This window comes from Molossus molossus, unplaced genomic scaffold (assembly GCF_014108415.1).
Source record: "Molossus molossus isolate mMolMol1 unplaced genomic scaffold, mMolMol1.p scaffold_m16_p_17, whole genome shotgun sequence".
NCBI classification, from domain to species: domain Eukaryota; kingdom Metazoa; phylum Chordata; class Mammalia; order Chiroptera; family Molossidae; genus Molossus; species Molossus molossus.
In genome coordinates this window covers 52,695,249-52,713,537 of record NW_023425352.1, presented here as the reverse complement: position 1 = coordinate 52,713,537, position 18,289 = coordinate 52,695,249, and the positions used below count along the sequence as shown (strand labels likewise).

Below are 18,289 nucleotides of genomic sequence, written 5' to 3'. Positions count from 1 at the left end.
GCTCTAAGCATTTTACTTGTAACCGAGAGCTCAGCCTCATCCACCAGGGCCATCGCCGTGCTCCTTCTAGTGGGACGGCCGTAGGCGACAACAGGTGCCTGGTGCTTGCGTGGGGTTTCTCACCTCGTCGACTCCGCTGTTCTCTGTGGGTTATTTTCCACTTGTACTCAGAGCAGCTCCGTGAGCCCTGGGAGAGGGTGGGAGCCAGAGGCTGGCAGGACTGTGGGGCCAGGAGTCAGGAAACCTGGCTCTGGCCTTCACTTGGTCACTGGCTCACAGTGTGTCCTTGGGCTTGGCCTACCCTAATTTGGGACTCAGTTCCTCACTTGCCATGGGAGCAGCTTGGAGGGTCTCGGGAAGCAGGGTCCATGGGGCCAGGCAGGGGCACAGGGGCGCAGTGGGCGGCGGGAGCCGGGGCCTGTGTAAGGAGGCAGCGGCAGCGCAGCGCGGCCACCAGCGCCAGGGGCGACCAGCCTCAGGGGGCCAGTGCGGACATTCTGAAATTTCAAGAGATGCCGGACATTCAGATATTTATGTGAAATCTCATTTTGCTGTTTGTTTGTGGTTTTGAATCACAATTGAAATTTACAAAAAGACTGTAAGAACCACGGAACGCACTGGGGGCCCGTTTGCGCCTGGCAGCAGATCACGGCCTGGGTCCTTGCCAGCCCCAGCTTCTCACGATCCAGGATTCATTCCGGTCACAGAGCAAGTATGGATGGAGTTGGCCTTCGAGCCCGGGTTTCAGGTTAAGACTATTGCCATTCGTGAGAAGTGACTGCAAAATTCCCAGCTCCTCCCCTGCAGGCGGGCAGGGAGGGGACCTTTGTTCTGCTGTGTGACCTTCACCTGTCGCCTCTGTGGGCCTCACTGTCCTCACCTGTACAATGGCTGTGCTACCTACTCCTAGTTTAGCAGCGCCCAGCCCCCATCAGTGTTCCCCTCCCCAGCCCTGGGTCCAGCTGACTTGCCTCTGAGCTTCTGTCCCATTCCTGCTGCAGGAGCCATGGGCACAGAGGGCCCCAGCCCCCTCACAACTCCCGTCCCTCGGGGGAGCCCTGTGGAGGCAGCGGACCCCCTGCCCATACTCATCGCCTTGGCCTGCATCTTCCTCCTGCTGGCCTCCTGCCTGCTCTTCGTGACCCTCTGCAGACCGGCAGCGCTGGACCCCAGCGGCCAGGCCCGAGAGTGCATGCCCCACCACCCCGGGAGCCCCAGCGAGCCCCAGCTCCGGCTCTGGACGCGCCTGGGCTCCCTGCGCCGCTCCCTGCGCAGCTTCCCGCGGGGCCGGCCTGCACCTCGCCGCTCCCAGCCGGACCACGACAGCAGCCACGCCTGGGACTGCACGGAGGCTACCAAGATGTGACAGGCTGTTCCCCGCACCCAGGATCTACCCTCGGACCCCCCTCCCTCAGACACAGCACAACAAGCTGCAGGAAGACAGCGCCTCCAACACCCTGTGTGCCCAGGCCCATAGCCTTTCTCAGAGAAGCCCCTGCAAGAACCCCTTCCTCCCTCCAGAGCCTGCGCGCTGCCTGCTGAGAACCCACAGCATCTGGACCCTGGGCCCGAGGCTCTGAAGAGTACAGCCTGGGGCCCTGGGGTTCCTCTTTGGCAACCAGGCACCAGCCACCTCCAGGGACCAGGGCCCCTGCTTCCCCACAGAAGCCATGCCCACCCTCCAGTGCCAAACCCAGCTCAGGTTTCAGTGCGAGTTGCCAAATGGCCACATGTTCCCTCCAGCCAAGGGAAAACTCAGCCCACACTGGGGACAAAGTACTGTCCTGCCCTCTAGGCCAACTCAGGGCCCAAGGCAAAAGGGAAGCCAGAGACTCCTCTGGGACTTCCTGGGCCCTCGGAGCATTCACCGAGGAGTCCCCGGGAGCAGCGGGGTGCCTGCAGGGAGGAGGGGCAAGGGAGGCTCCCAGTACTGACTAGCCAATTGCCATCTTGGCTGTCCCCCTTCAATGCACCCACATTAGGATGGAGCAGGAAGGGGCTGGGGATGGGGGACGACGCTCTCTGCAGGGTCCCGGCCTGGTGCGGGGTCAGAGTGGCAGGAGGCTCTACCAGCTCTGGAGGTGATGCAACCTGGGCTCCGAGCCTCACCCAGGGGGGACCTCCCTTCCGCGGGAGGCTCCAGATTCCTCCAGGAAAGCGATGGGGCTTCAAGCCTAGACCACACTAGGTGCCTGCGTCCTTAATTGGCTACTTTATCAAAGCAATCCCCACGAGGGTGGGCTTCTCAGATCCTAACTCTTAAGCTCTCCTCACAAAGCCAAGGGCCCTGTACTTTGGTTGGGTCTCATAGAGAATTGGCAGAGGGGGGTCTGAGCTGCTGGCCAGGGTCATCTTGTGCTCGGCCGCGGGGCTGCCCCCCTCACCCTGCTATGACCCACAGTGCAGCTGGCCAGGTCCTGTCGAAGAGTCAGCTCTAGTTTCACTACGCGCCAGCTCCAAAACCATCCGTGGCTCCCTAGTACTGGCTGGATAAAGCCAGAGCTCCTCAGTCTGGTGCTCGGGGCCCTCTGGGAACTGGCTGTGAGCTGACTTCCTAGCCTTACCTTGACCCAAGACATCAGGTGAAATGAACCCCTGTCCTCCCGGGCTGTGCGCACGCTTCACAGGGCGCCTCCCCAGGGAAGCCCGCTAGGCTCTCCAGCTGTCACCTCCTGCCTGGAACCGCCCCCTCGCCCCTCTGGAAGGGAGGATGGAGATCACGTGCTCTTGGCAGTGGGTCGCCCTTGTCTGCCTTCTCCCTCACTCGGCCTCACCGCTGGGACACGGAAGTCCGCTTACTGAATGAAGGGAGGCCTAGTCTGGGTGCCCCCCCAAGCCTAAGGCGCCCTCCTCTTCCCTCAGACACCCCTCGAGAGCAGCTCTCCCCAAGCCTTGGAGAGGCTCGCGGTGCCTTTTCAGGCCAACATGACGTCCCAGAGTGTGTCCCACTTGGACAGAAACTTGATGCCTGGAACCTCCCTGAGAAACGGAGAAGAGGCCCCGGCCTTGCTGCAGGGCCTAGCGCTTCAGTCTGAGCCCCGTTGTGTGACAGGAGCCGTCTCCCAGCAGCTGGCTCCCCTCCTTTCCAGCTCGTTAACCTCTTCCTGCCCCCCAGACATCCCAGGATGAATCCCTCCCAAGTCGGTGCCCGGTGCCCGCATCATTTCCTGGCTGGAGCCCTGCGGGGCACCAGGTGCTCTCTTCCTGGGGACTCGGGGTGGGGTGAGGTGGCTTTTCGGCCGAAGAAGGGAGGGCTGGGAGGGCAGGGCTCTCAAAGGCCTGGCCTACCCTTAGGGATGTTCCCAGGCCGGTCCTGGACCCTGGACGAGCGGGTGGCAGGTGCCAGGCTAGGGGAGAGGTGCTCTCAAGCCCAAGGAGCGGAGACCCGGAGGGGGGGGGACCTCCTCTCTCTGGAACCAGCCCCAGACCCTTGCAAACCTCCGTGATTTTCTGGGTTCTTGGTGCCTCTGGGAGTCAGCACCCTGCTCCCAGCCTCTCCTGCCTCCCCCCTGGTCCGGACACCGGGGGCTGGGCGCACTCCCCACCCCACGCCCAGAGCCCGCTCCAGCGGACAGGCCCAGACCTGCTGTTTGGCTCAGCCTCCGGTTGGTTGGTCGGAAGCCCTCGCAGCTGATGAAGAGGGTAATTCATTCCCGCTCCCTCCCACCCAGCAACTGAGGCCTCATTTGCAGGGCCTCTCCATTCTCCCCGAGTCTGCCTCCTTTCTTCTCGTGCCTGTTTACTCCCCAGGAGAGGGGCTTCGGCCAAGGGCCCCATGAAGGCCGCTCTGTTCCGAGCCTCGCCGGGCCCGCTCCCTCCTCAGCCCCCTTCTGGGAAATGGACATGGCCGCCTCCCCCTGCCCTGAAAGGGCCACCCGGGTGGGCGGGGGACAGGAGAGAGTTGTGGGAGGAAGGGAGCAGAGGGGGAGGGCAAAACCATCTCTGTGTTTTTTGGGGGGAGCCAGGGCCCTGTCCTTGACGACGTAACCTGGTGTCCTATGCTCCCCAGAAGGGAGGGGCCCTGGGTCTCCCTTTCCTCAGCACCGGCCACTCCGAGTGACGTGGCCCAGCCTGCCCCAGCCCCCGCCTACCTGCACGATGCTGTGGCCCTCAGGGATGTCCTCGGGGACACTGGCCTCGTAGCTGCTCTGCAGGAAGATGGGCCGGTTGTCGTTCACGTCCAGGACGGTGACGAACACGGTGGCAGTGCCACTGCGCCGCTGGCCGACGGGCCCGTTGTCTGCGGAGTGAGGGGGCTGTGAGCAGCTGCCCGAGGGGCAGCTCCCGGGAGTGCCCTGCTCGCCCCAGCCACTGGCCCCGCAGGCGGCTCTCCCCTTTCTAGACGAGGAGTAACACTGAGAATGCCTAGTGCCCCAGGTCCTCGCCTGGCTCGCTCAGGCTCTCCAGCAGCCTGTGAGGAGGCGCCATTAGTATCACCCCCTTTTGCAGAGGAGGGAGCTGAGGCATGAAGAGGGTTGAATGGTGGCCCCCAAAAGTTTTACGCATGTCTGGGACGTGTGAGGGTAAACTTACTGGGAAAGGAGCCTTGATGGTGTAATTAAGGTACAGATCTTTATTTTTTTTAATCCTCACCCGAGGACATTTTTTTATTTTTTGTTCAGATAGAGCGGGAGGGAGAGAGAAGAAGAGGAAGAGAGAAACATCAAACATGAAAGGGACACATCGAGTGGTTGCCACCCGCACGACCCAACCGGGACCGGGGACAAACTGCAACCGAGGCACATGCCCTTAGCGGGAACCGAACCCGGGTCTCTCTGGACCGCAGGCCGACGCTCTAACTGCTGAGCCAAACCGGCCAGGGCTGAGACACAGATCTTTAGATGACATATCCTGGATTCTCCGGGTGAGCCATAACTCCAATGACAAGGGTCCTTTAGGAGAAAGGCGGAGGGCGAGCGGACAGAGGAGAAGGCCAAGTTCAGTCAGAGGCAGAGACTGGAGTCCTGCAGCCACCAGAAGCCGGAATAGTCAGGAAGGACTCTCCCCAGAGCCTTAGGAGGGAAGGTGGCCCTGCTGACACCAAACTTTAACGGCTGGCCTCCCCAGCCTCGGGTGGACACATTTCTGTCCTTTGAAGCCACCGACTCCATGTGTTACAGCAGGCTTAGGAACCAGACTCAGGTACTGAGACCACGGAGCAGCGGCGGTCAGGGCCAGCTGGGGAGAGCCACGGGCCTAGGAACCAGACTCAGGTACTGAGACCCCGGAGCAGCTGCGGTCAGGGCCAGCTGGGGAGAGCCACGGGCCTAGGAACCAGACTCAGGTACTGAGACCCCGGAGCAGCTGTGGTCAGGGCCAGCTGGGGAGAGCCACGGGCCTAGGAACCAGACTCAGGTACTGAGACCCCGGAGCAGCGGCGGTCAGGGCCAGCTGGGGAGAGCCACGGGCCTAGGAACCAGACTCAGGTACTGAGACCCCGGAGCAGCTGTGGTCAGGGCCAGCTGGGGAGAGCCATGGGCCTAGGAACCAGACTCAGGTACTGAGACCCCGGAGCAGCTGTGGTCAGGGCCAGCTGGGGAGAGCCACGGGCCTAGGAACCAGACTCAGGTACTGAGACCCCGGAGCAGCGGCGGTCAGGGCCAGCTGGGGAGAGCCACGGGCCTAGGAACCAGACTCAGGTACTGAGACCCCGGAGCAGCGGCGGTCAGGGCCAGCTGGGGAGAGCCATGGGTGCCCAGCTGGGCGGCCTGCGTCAGGGGGCGGTGGGCCTCTGGGCCAGTGCACAGTGGATAGGCAGAATGCGGACCCAGCGACACTAGGTATGATTTCTCAAGAGAAACTGAACATGAGCATTTAAATAAAATCTGATTTTTAAATGTTCACGACTGTCATTCATTATGAAACACGAGACGGGTCAAACAAACATGCTCGGGGGACAGATGTGGCCCGTGGGCCTGCTACCTTAAGGGATGAGGGCCCTGATTGATCCCTAAGCCTAAGGTTGCCAGGGGCTCTGCCCCTTCAGCTCCCCGCAGGACCCCCCAGAGCTGGGAGGTGGCTCAGCCCCAGGGGCAGCTATTGGGTCACCCTCCCTGGAGGGAGCTGTGACCAAAGCTGTATGTCTAGGCAGGGACAGTCACCCCAGGGAGCATACGACGGTGAGAGTGGGCTGAGGACCGGTGATGACTCCTTCCCCAGGCCAGCTGACCAAACACTACAGTCACCCAATTCTGAGTCATCTTGTCCTCCTAGTCCCCGGGGCCAGCCTCCCACTGCCCTGGGGGTCCTGCTTCCTTGCCCTGGCTGGTGACAGCGTGAGCTGGCAGGCCCATAAAAGGCCTTCCTGAGCCCTGTTCTGCTGGCCAGTGCTTGTCGGGAAGGCTGGACTCGTGGGGATGATGGGTCTCCAGAGGCTGCCCAGGAGGGGAGGAGAGCAGGGCAGAGGGAAGATGTGGGCATGGGCAGGCTCGGGAGGGGCTGCTGGCCGACAGGGAGGCACACAGAGCACCCCCTTCCCACCCAGAGCTCACTGCAAACACTGAACTGGGTGCTGCTGGGAGGACAAGGGCCATGTGGGAGGCAGAGGTCTCGTCATACCCTTCTTCCTATCCAGAGCCCTCAGGGCTGCTGCTGCCTGGAAACCAAAGACCAAACTTCCAGCCCGACATTGGGGCCTCCATAAGCTGTCCTACCTGATCGTAGTCTCCCTTCCCCAGCGTGGGCCCCACTGTGGGGCAGCAGCGCGCGCATGCGCACACACGGCGCTCCCACCTCCAGGCCCTTGGGTCGGTTTCTGTGCCTGAAATGCCCTCCTTGCTTCTCCTACTAAAACCTCACTTGGCCCTCGAGGTGGGGGTGGTCCTGCCTCATTTCTGCCCAGAAGCACCATCCTGCTCTTAGGTAAGTCCATGCCCTGAAAGTTGCTCCACCTTCCCGACTCTGAGGCCTGGGGTTCCTGGTGGTCTGACTGCCCCCCAGCTCCAAGGATAGGCACACAATTTAGGCCTAAGCCACCAGCACATCTTGCCCCCTTGGCTATGACCAGGGTTCAGGCACAGGCAACGGGGGCAGATGAACCTAAGCAGAGCTCATGTCAGGCTTCAGCTGGGGAGACAGGAGAGAGACAAGTGCTGTCTCCCTGCTGCTACGCTCCAACCCAAGGGGATTCGGGCTGGGGCTGCAGCAGCCATTTGTCTCCATGTGAGGCAGAGGATGGAGCCGACACCCAGGAGGCGGAGCCAGCGCACACAGAGACTGAGGCCTGGGGGCCTCCTGAACCGTCGTCAAACAGAAGCTCCATCTATCTCCCCGAGGACTGGTTCTGTGAACTCATAATCCTGAAGTCAGCGTTTTTATTTTAAAATTTGCAACCAAGAGTCCTAATCGATCCAAAGGCATTCCCTGATGCCACCTCCTCCAAGAAGGTGGTCACCCCCATCCCACCAAGTTTCCACCACCCTTTGTGCCGCTACTCTTGGGTCATCCTTTCTCCCTTTCTGCTGGTTTTGCCTGATTCTGCAGTGATCAGTCTACATGGCTCCATGTAACTCCTGCCACACCACCTTAGTGTACGTGTATGGCACCAGGCACCGAGCCTCATGCCTGCAAAGCACTCAACAGCATGTTGGATGCCCAGTTACCCTTTCTCCACTGGCATCAGGGCAGAGCCTCTGGCTCAAGGCCTGGCTCCTGGGAGGGCGCCCCATGTGAGCCCTGCCCAGAGCACTGTGGAGCAGTACACAGAGAGGCTAGCGCGTACCAATGGCCTCCAGGATGAGCGTGTACGCAGCTGTGGTCTCCCGGTCCAGGTTCACCACTGTCCTCACCACGGCATCACGGTAGCCAACACTGAACTTGCCATCCACGTTTCCACCTGTGGGCAAAAGCAACTAAATAAAGCTTCAGCTAGAAAACGAGGCTCCTGGCTAGAGAAAGGGAGGTGGCACCCCAACTCTGTCTCTGAGCTCGGACACTCTAGAGGTGGTCCAGGAATGGAAGGCTGTGCTGCCCACTCAGCGCTGTCTGAGAACGGGGTTCTGGGGGGCTCTGATGGGAGTGTGGCTGGCGTGGGCTTAGGCGGTGGTGCCGAATGCCTGGAATCTTAGGAGTCTACCTAACATTCACGAGCACCTACTGTGGACTGTTTTATTTCATGTGTACTGTCACTGTCTCCATTTCAGACCAGGAAGACAGCCTTTAGTGAGGTGAAGCCTGGTGCCCTGGGTTACAGTCCCCTATTTGGGGTGTAGGACTGCAACCCAGCAGTCTGCTCCCCAGCCTGTGTCCTTCACCTGCCTGTCACCTGCCTGTCCTGCAGGAGCGTCTGAGCAGTTAACCTGGGCTGGGGCTTTTATGTGTGGCTGAGGTCTCTGGGCTGGCTGAGCATTCTCCAGGTTCTCTCTGGCGGCTCCCGAGTGAAAAGTAGGGGCAGGACAGGAGACAGGTGCTACTGGGTCTTCCTGGGTTCTGGGACAGGTGGGAAGTGTGAGGATCCCCTTCTTGTAGTAGATGGGAGCCAGACTCCATCGGAACAGTGTGGAGGCAGTGCTAGTTGGCAGGCAGTGTGGTACTCTGGGCAGCAGAGGGCGCCACTGCACTCGATTTGGGCTACCTGGGAACAGGACACTGCACAGCTCCTAGGTGTGAAATGACAATCTGAGGATCCCAGGGCTGGGAGGGCTCTCAGGTGAGCAGGAACTGGCCACCTCAGGGAAGTCATCCTGGGGGCCACTACCACCTGCTCCCTTTTACTGACATGATTGGCCCCTGGGGAATGTCCCCTGCCCCCAAGCCTGAAGTATGGGCTCTCCAGTAGCTGAAGCACCATCTATAAGGGACCCAATCTGGCTCCTGGGGGGGCGGGGGGCTAAGATACAAGTAGTGCTGCGGCTGAGCCATGGCTGGTGCCATGTGGGGCCTTGGTAACCGAGCCATTCCCCGGGTCGTCGAGGGCCAGACTGGGAGGAGCTGGGCCCCTTTATGGAGGGGAAGGAGGGGAGTATCACCTGAAAGGAGAGGCTGAGGGCTGGGGGTCACCTTGGCTGCAGCGAGTACCGGATGGGCTGTGAACCCATATTCCTCGCTCCGGGGGAGAAGCATCAGGGACGCTGGCGTGTGCACTGCAGGTGTGTGCATGTACACGTGAATATGAACGTGTGTGTGATGTGGCTGCGGCTGGTTGTGGACGGGGGAGACTGAAACAGTAAAATGGCCAAGGGAGGCTCAGGAACGTGGAAGAGCCGTGCCCCAGCCCCAGCATCCAGCACCTCTCGGGTATGCCAGCCTGAAGAATGCTCTAGCCCAGGAAGGGCCACACGGCAGGCCTGCCACCAAGCTGCCGTCATGGCAGACGTCACTATTTGACCACGGCTCCTTCGCCTGTTGAGCCAAGACATGGCCTCATAATATTTCTGCAGAGCTTTTCAGGTGGGGGCTACGTGACAATCTGAGCTACAGCTAGTTCATTTAGAGAGATCTAAACCATCTGCCTCTAAACAGACGGGAATTCTCTTCATGAGCGAAGGGTTTCCAGGGAAGGACAAGGCCACATTCCTCCAGCCTGCGTCCTCACCCCAAAAAGGGGGGGGGGACAGGGCTCCCGCCAGGAGTCACTGGCTCCATCTCCCTCTAGACTGAACCTCAGTAACCCCTTCACCTCTACCCGACTCAGGAGGCCCCAGGGAGCCAGACCGGAGGGACCTGGATCCAAAGCCAAGAGCAAATCCTCAGGGAGGCTCTCGCAGGGGCTAAACCCTGACGGCCAGCTGGGCTTCCTCCCCCTCCGCAGGCCCTGCTCACCCCCCACAGGCCGCACATCTGGAAGGGGTGGAGAGCCAGGCTGCACCTGTGATGAAGTAGCTGAGCTCAGCGTTGAGGCCCACGTCGTTGTCGGTGCAGTTCAGCCAGACCACGCGAAAATCGCGCGGCACGTCCTCGGACACGGAGACATTGTACACCGCCGGAAAGAAGGTAGGCGTCTCGTCGTTCACATCCAGCACTGCGGGCAGAGTCGGCACACGGACTAGCCCGGCTTCTGTACCAGCCCCCAGCCCCAAAGGCAGTGGCTCATACCGCCGACAACAGGCAGTGGATTTCCCATCGTCAACGGTTCCCAGTCTGAGCTGAGGGTCCCGTGCTGGCCGGGGCAGGGCAGAGCTGGCCAGAGCCCCACCCTCCCGCAGCCCCTGTCCTTGCTGCCGCTCCTGCTGTCTGAGCAGGGAGGACACCCTAGAGCCTCTTTCCAGTGTGCCTGACGACAGTGACCGTCGCCAGCTCCCCCACGTGCCAAGCCCACGCTACATGCTTCCTCTATAGGGCCACACAGGTCCCTTGTAACATCCTGAGGCAGCCATTGTCACACACACTGCAGAGACAGGCAGGCAGAAGCTCAGAGCAGCTGAGTGACGTGTGTAAAGTCACACAGCAAGAGAGTGGTGAGGTTGGGGTCTTGGGAGGCCTGTCCCTAGTTTGTGATGAGGTCCCAGGGAAAATAATTGCTTTGAGGACACTTTCCTCTCAAAAAATCCAATTTCCCTTAAAGATTAGTTTTTCCACTCTGCCTGCCAGCCCCTATTCCTTTTGCAGATGGGGCTTGGGGAGATCTTCATAGTGAAATGACCCACCCCACCGAGGCTACTCTATATCACCAGGAGGAATGATGGGCTCATTTGGTGAGATGGCTTCTGCTTAGTTTTGGAGAGAAATCCTCTGGGGGTCCTCCCTGAGAGGACTGGACATCCTCCCTGTTGATCATTGGCATAGAAGTGGGTCCTCAAACTGGTACCAGGAACCCACAAGCCAAGCCCTGGACCAACAGGAGAGAACGCTCGGCTCTCTCCTGTCTTCACCATCTCAGGTCGCGGTTGAAGAACGTCTGTGCCTGTGCAGAGCTAACCACCCCCATCCCACAAGGGCCAGCAGCAGCCAGGAAGGGATCTTGCCCATTACACTCTGGGCTTATTTCCAGGGGCTTATTCCTGGCCCCTTGGCCAGAGTTCATGTCAATGTACCAGTTTTGTTCCAAAAATTAAAGATATAGCCAGAGTGGAAGAGAAATAGTAGCCCTCCTTGGCCCCACTCCGACAGAGGGTGGAGACAGTGGGAAAGATGGACAGGGCCCGAGTGGAAGAGGAATCTCAAGGGGGCTGGGAACCCCAACTGCCCTCCTCTCAGGGCAACACCTTTCCATGGAGGTCCCAGGCACACGGGGGAAGGTCCCTTTGCACCTTCAAATAAAAACTCTGGCTTTCAAAGGAGACAAAGGCTCTGCAACCTCCCCCCACTGTTCGTGATCCTGAGGGCCTCGCCCCGCTCAAGCCCTCTCTGCTGTTGCCAGGATCCGGGAAGGGGACCTTGGCGGTGGGTCCAGGCCACTGCCTCGGGCTCTGGGGCACTGAAGGCAGTGGCCAGGTGGGGAGAAGGCTCGCTGGCTTTTTCCACTTGATAAGCAAGTCTCGATAAGATAAGGAAAGTCTCCGCTGTGTTGCATGGTTCCAGGTGGCCGGTGCCCCCTTGGACAGTGGGCAGCAGGGGTACACGTGGGCTCCCCGCCCTGCTCACCTCGGATGGTGAGCGTGCTGGTGGAGCTCTTGGTGGGCGTGCCCGCATCCGTGGCCACCACCCGCAGCTGGTACTGGGCGATGCGCTCTCGGTCCAGCTCGGTGGTGGTGGTCACCACACCGCTGCTGCTGTTGATGAGAAAGTCCATGCGGGGCATGCCCACCTGCATGCGGTAGGACACCAGCCCGTTCAGGCCCTCATCCAGGTCGATGGCCACCACCTGAGGGAGGGGAGGGGCCGCGTGAGGAGTGGGATACCAGGACTGGCACTTTTCCCCTCAGACGTGCCCTCCTTCCCACTGACTTACGCTTGGCTCCAGCCAGACATACCTGCTTGCCCCCAGCCCGAGCCTCAGGCCAGGCCACTGCCCCATCACACTCCGCCAGGTGTTCTCTGAGGGGCAGCAGGTCGGAACTGAAAGGTGCCCGATGGCCAAGTGGGGCGGGGGTGCGGTGGGAAGGGACGTTTTAGAACAAGAGTCTAGGTCCCCACACGTTCCCCTTCAGAACCCTGCTTTCCCTGGGAAGCCCTCCCGGATTTACCCCAGTTGGCACGGCTGTCACCCCTCACCCTCCAGCCCGAGGAGGCTGGACTGGGGCGGTCTATAGCCCAGACTCCCAGTCCTGTGGTGCTCAACCCCCAGGAGTCCCTGCTCGGCTTTGTTTTAATTTGTAAGACAACAAAAATAAGATGGTATCAAGGCTCCATTTTTAAAGGCCACTTGAGGCTTTTATTATTTAGGAGTGGCTCGGTTGTCTGGGGTCGCCCCATGCTCCGAAAGGTTGCCCGATTGACTCCCCGGCAGGGCACAGATCCAGGCTGTGGGCTCCATCCCCGGTCAGGGACGTGCAGGAGGCAGTCAATCCATGTCTCGCTCTCACATCAGTGTTTCTCCCTCTCCCTTCCTCTCTCTCTAAAATATCAATTTATTTTATTTTATTTATTTTTTATCCTCACCTGAGGACATTTTTCCATTTTTTGTTCAGATAGAGCGGGAGGGAGAGAGAGGAAGAGAGAGAGAGAGAAACATCGATGTGAAGGGACACATCGAGTGGCTGCCACCCTCACGACCAACCAGGGCCGGGGACAAACTGCAACCGAGGTACGTGCCCTTAGCGGGAACCGAACCTGGGTCTCTCTGTACCGCAGGCTGACGTTCCAACCGCTGAGCCAAACCGGCCAGGGCTAAAATATCAATTTAAATAAATCTTTAAAAATAAAGGATTTGGTTATTAAAAAAAAAAAAAAAAAGCCACCGAGGCCCTCCGTAGGCAAGCCTCCCCCCAGATCCCTCCTCCCATCTGCACTTCCAGTTGTGATTTGCGATATCCTGACTCAAGACCCTCCCTGCTATGTTGAAACTTTCATGGGAGCGCATTTAAAACATTTAACAAAATATGTAACAATGATTAAAATAAGAGCTTTACATCAAGCAAAGGCTTTCAGGATTGAAAGGCAATGCCAAGGTCATCTGGTCTAATTCACAATAACAAGCCGACAAGAGGGTGTCCAGATTCAGCTTGAATGCTTTCCTGGGTGGGAGGCTCACTACTTATGATGTTCCTGCACACAGCCCTAGTCCCTGGAGAAAGCTGTTCTGCACATCCAGCAGAAACCATTATTGGTTGTCACGAGGGGTCCTGGGGAACCACACGACTCAAGCAAGAATCCTCTGCCTGCATCTGAAGACAGTTTCTGAACTAAACACTTGTGGCTCCTTCAACCATCTTCTTATGATTCTGAGCCAGTTTCTCTCTGAACTCAGAAGCTGTGCTGGTGGGCACGTCCTTCCTTTGCTCTCTGTGAGTCCCCGGAGAACCCGGTCGAGGGGCTCTCACCCCACCTCTCCTATTGGGGGACTCCTCAGGGATTGGCGGCTGTTCCCTGGCTCAAGGCTCCCCCTGCTGGGAGTTTGGGGACAATATTCTGCTGGAGAGAATGCTCCCTGGAACCCATCAAAGAACACTTTTCATCTCCTTTCACAGATGAAGAAACTGAGGCACCGTGGGCCTGCAGGGCATCGCAAGCTTACCACTCTGGCATCCCGATGCACACCGCCTCCCCTGATGGGATCAGGCTAACCCTCTGACACCAGGTCCTGTCTCTCAGGTATAAACTCTCACGGCAGGGACAGAATGAACACACCAGCTACATGTATTCCCTGCGGTCTAAGTGCCGGGTTGCTTTACACTCATGTCTGATTGAATCCTCACAGCACAGCCAGGGAGGTGCATTATGATCCCCATTCCATAGGTGAGAAAACAGGCCCAGAGGGGTTAAGTCATTTGCGCCAAGTCACCCAGCACACAGGCAGTGGAGTTGGGATCCACGTCCATACTGGGCAGACTCCAAAACCGGTGCTCCTAATGGCAAAGGCCTTCCAGTATTTCTCAAAGGGTGTCATCTCTCGGAACCAGCACCTTCGGAGCCTCCTGACCAGAGTGTAACAGAGCAGGAGGCAGAGGGGCTGAGTTGAACACGGGCCCTACCCCTTCATGGCCACAGGCACTTGGGCAAATTTCTTACGTTTCCTGCAAAGTGGGGATAATCCCATCTGACGTGTGCAGCTACCGTAGAGTTTACAGGAAAGCGCGGGAGAGGGGCTGCCCCATGGGGCAGGTCACATGGGCCACACGTCTGACCTTCTCTGTATTCTAAAACCGCCTACAGGCTTGGGGTGTTGAGGGTTTGGGGCCTGACCTCTATAACCAGGCCCTGAGAAACTCTCTGATGTGGCTTCCCAGAATTCTCTTTGCCCGCCCCACCCTCCGTTTCTGCCATTATCCATCTCCTGGGGTGCTTTCCCTCCACCTCTCCAGATGCGCGGTCCTTCAAGACCCAGCTCAAGCCCCTCCTCTTCCAGGAAGGCTTCCATCACCATCTCTCAGAACACTGGTCCCCAAGCCTGGCCCCGATTGTGTCCTGCCTGGTGGTCTCAGCTGGCCTCCCTGACCGCGCTGCCAAGTGCTGGGCAAGCCGCCAGGCCCCTGCTGCCCCCTGCTGGCTGGTCCGGGCGAGTGGAGGGAGACAGGCAGCAGGATCTCAGGTCAGGAACGAGAAGCTCACCTGGTAGACGGAGACCCCTGCGGGGGTGCCTTCAAGTACCTCAGCCACAAAAGGCAGGTTTTGAAAGATGGGGTCATTGTCATTGAGGTCCAAGAGGTTCACAAACACTGTGGCACTGCTGGTAGCTCTCAGAGGGGGGTTGCCACCTGGGGACCAGGGAGGGAGGCAAGGAGAGGAAAAGAGGGGTACAGGAGAAAAGGGCCAGGGAGAAGATGAGTGGGGAGAAGGACAAGCTCAGTGACCCTCCATCCCAGTGGCCCCTCCAGGGAGCAGCCTGGGCCTTGCATCCCCAATGTCCTCCACCCTGAGGGTGCTGGGGGGGGGCACAACCGGGAAGTGGGTGTCACTTCACTCTAAGGCATTGAGGCACAGCCTCCTAAGGAGGTCCAGGGGCCCCAGAGGAAAGTGTGTGGGGGCCCCAGCCCCGGCGCTGGGGCAATGAGGGCACGTACAGTCCGTGACGGAGACCACAATCTTGCGCATGAGCTCCGCCTCGTGGGGGTCGGGGTTCTCCCGGTCCAGCATGACGTGGGTGGTGCGGATCTTGCCCGTGCTGCTGTTAAGGCTGTAGAACTTGTTAGGCGGCTGGATGCTGTACACCAGGGTGCCGTTCTCCCCCAGGTCCGGGTCCACGGCCACCACCTGCCCGGGAGGGAGGGAGGAAACCGACCCTCCTCTGAGCCCCAACCAAGAGAGCTTTTCTGCACCCAGGCTGCCTGCCCGAGTCATCTGAGCTCACATGCCAGTCCTGGGCACCCCTCCAGACCCAGGCAGCGGGGTGCCCTCCTGGCTCATGCAGGGAGGTTCATGGGAGTTGGGAGATGGAAGGGTAAAAAGATGACTCAGCTGTGGAGTCCTGGGCTCCTTGGCGGCTTTACCTACCAGTCTTGGCCTTAGCCAAGTCCCTTTCCCCACGTAAGCCTCGGTCTTCTGATCTTAAAAGCAACACCCAGTACACACCAGCTTGTAGAGGCTCCTAACACCTCATAAATGCCAGGCCCTCTCCACATACGTGTCAACCGCCTTGCAAGGTGGAGGCCTATAATTATGGCCATTTCACAGATGAAGCCCAGCAAGGCTCCCAAAGCCTCCTAGCCAGGAAGTAGCTCTGAATGTCTCAGAACCCTTCCTTTCCAGACATGTGGGATAACAGGTTCATGGGCTTTGGGGAGACAGGGGCCCCATAGGTCCACGACCATGGAATCCTTCAGGGTGAGGCTGGGAAGGGCTGGAAACACTTGGCTGACTTTTTGGAAGGATTTGTAACCCTGGGTTTTGGGAACTGGGTTCCTCCTTATCAAATCCTCTTTTCATTCCTTTGGAGCTGTTGACTGTGAGGCGACTTGAAAAGAACGAGGCCTCTGGGACACCAAGGATGACAGGGCACGGGAAGGGAGCCATCGACAAGCCCCCCAGTTTGGAGGGTGGGTCCCAGCAAGTTGCAATAGTCATGGCGATGGGGGCGGGGGGGCGGGAGGAGGGAGCGAGATAACTTTCCCTGGAGGTGGGGCATGAATGCTACCCAGGGGGGAAGGGTCTTGGGATAGGGGTCCCAGATACTCTGGTCACTTTAATTTTCCACCCCCCCTGGTTCCCCACTAGTATCCCCACCCCATGAAGGAAATGACCTCAGTGCTGTCGGAACCCAAGGCCACGTCCCCATTACAGACTGTCCTCTCCCAGTCCCCATGCTGTCCGTCCCTGCTCTGCAGGGCACTTCTGTAGCCATTTGCCTCCGGGGCGGGGGGGGGGGGGGCGCTGGAAAGCAGAGCTCAGAGATGCACAGCCAGACTCAAGGTCACACAGCACCAGCCTCGGGACCATCCAGCAGGCCTCCAGGGTCCCGGAGAGCAGTGCCCGCCCCTCGGCTCTGCCCTGGCCCTGTGCTATAGGGGCTGCCACAGCAACAGAGGTGGACAAGATCAATGGGGGCAGGGGGTGGCTGCCGTCCCTGGGGCCGCATCAGGACAGTGTCATTTTTCACTCCAGGACACTTGGCGATGACAGCCCCGCCTCGTCAGCTCCTTTATCTTACTCGATGTGGGGCCTTTTGTGCGTTGGCAGCAGAATCTGTCCCCTTTCTGGCTTAATCCCCAGCTGAGGTGTCTCTGGGGCCACCAGACCAGAACAGACAGATGGGCCACTCTGGCCAAGGGCTCCCATCTGCCCCTGAGCCCCGGAGGAAGCCTGCCACTCCAGGCCCTCTCTGCTTCAGAGGGGGACGCAACCCCACTCCCATCCCAGACTGCTCAGCCCAGCCTTGCTGCACCAAAGGGCCAGGGATGGGGGGGCAGCCTCAGGTTGCCCAGCTCGATAATGGGGACCCAGCCACTCCTGTACTGACAACAGGAGACAGGCTGTAGGCACTCCAAGCAGGCTCCCTGCCGATGGACAAAGGAAACCAGCAAGCCCTGCCTGTCTACACTTTCTCCCCAACTACAGAAGGGACAGAGTTCTTATCCCCATTTTTCTGGATGGGGAAACGGAGGTATCAGGCAGCTAAACCTGTTCCAGACCAGCAGCCTGTTGCTAAATGCACTGATAGGGGTGCTTGGAGGGGGGTGCTTCTCTTCTCTCTCCTCCCCCACCTCTAAGTGCCCACGGGCACCTGAGGCAGCTGCTTCCGAGGCACTAGGTGGAGGTGGGCACTGATATCTGGCCTGGCCCACTGCTGGCACTGGGCAGGGTGGGGCACAGGAGAGCGTGCAGGCTGGGACCCCGTGTTCCCCGCTGGGCGACTCTGTGGACGCTCCCTGCTTTCCCTCATTTATTTCCCATTTCACGCTCGTCATTCTCCTCCCGGCCTGACAGGACCGGTTCTCTCCCTCGCCCCTGCCCTTTATTTTGCTGGAGGGTTTGCAAGGCTCCAAATCAATGCCCATCAGCCGGGTCCTTGAAGCGGACCATAGGGGCAGGACGGAGGGCCGGCCAGAGCCCAGTGAGCAGGACGGGCACTGCAGGCTCCCGCGCCGGGGAGCAGGGGCGCCACGTGCACACGGCCACATTGTGTGCCTGGCCGACTCCCCGTGCACGGGATGCAGCACACACTGCTCTGCACACAAGCTCTGAAAGTCACTGGGGCTGCCCCCTGCTTCAGGCTCCGGGGCCAGGGCCAGCGGCCCCTTTAGGGGGTCCTTGGGAGCGTCCCGGCTCATACCTCCTACTCTCCCTCCAACAAGGAAGACCCGACCCAACCTGGGGGAAGAAAGGTGAGTAAGTCCTTCAACAACGTTCATTCACAGGTGTTGGAAACACGTACAATGTGCCTGGCACTGTGCTGGGCACAGGAGCTCAACAATGAACAAGACAGACGTGATTCCAGCAAGGGAGGCCGGCGGTGGTGACAACAGCTGCCATTTGTCGACCACTCCCCGCGTCCAGTGTGCTTTGTGTACTCGGCTCATTAAGTATGAACCACACTCTTTCAGGTGAGGTCTCTACTGTTTTCTAGATGAGAAGATTGGAGCACAGAGAGGTTAAGTAACTCACCCAAGGTCACACAGCCAGTAAGTGGCATGGCTAAGATTAGAGTAGAGACATTTTGGCACCAGGGGCTGCCCATTGAGTCACTGAGCTATACTGCTTCTTAATAAGCAAGGAACCTAACAAATAGGCACAGGTTTTGGGACCAACTCTGAAAGAAACAGTGTGGAGAGGGGGAGAGCTACATGAGACAGGGTAGTTAGGGAAGGCTTCTCGGTGG

The 18,289-nt window shown here is 59.3% G+C and overlaps 2 protein-coding genes across 2 annotated transcripts in view; one reads left to right on the top strand and one right to left on the bottom strand.

Moving 5' to 3' along the window:
* LOC118632089 (cadherin-23) overlaps positions 1–18,289 on the bottom strand; it is a 335,260-nt gene that overhangs the window by 19,061 nt on the left and 297,910 nt on the right. Inside the window, exons 23-28 of the mRNA XM_036264847.1 lie at positions 15,039–15,228; positions 14,587–14,732; positions 11,521–11,740; positions 9,806–9,958; positions 7,721–7,834; positions 4,092–4,240 (exon numbers count right to left, since the gene is read on the bottom strand). Of these exons, the coding sequence (XP_036120740.1) occupies positions 4,092–4,240; positions 7,721–7,834; positions 9,806–9,958; positions 11,521–11,740; positions 14,587–14,732; positions 15,039–15,228 (972 nt within the window). The remainder of the gene's footprint in view (positions 1–4,091; positions 4,241–7,720; positions 7,835–9,805; positions 9,959–11,520; positions 11,741–14,586; positions 14,733–15,038; positions 15,229–18,289) is intronic.
* On the top strand, positions 473–1,366 carry CUNH10orf105 (chromosome unknown C10orf105 homolog). Its single transcript, XM_036264541.1, has one exon. The coding sequence runs from the start codon at positions 1,007–1,009 to the stop codon at positions 1,364–1,366; it is 360 nt and encodes a 119-aa protein (XP_036120434.1). The 5' UTR covers positions 473–1,006.

What these genes read in the sequence shown, in the direction of transcription:
- CUNH10orf105 (XM_036264541.1), top strand. Translation starts at nt 1,007, where the DNA reads ATGGGCACAGAGGGCCCCAGCCCCCTCACAACTCCCGTCCCTCGGGGG.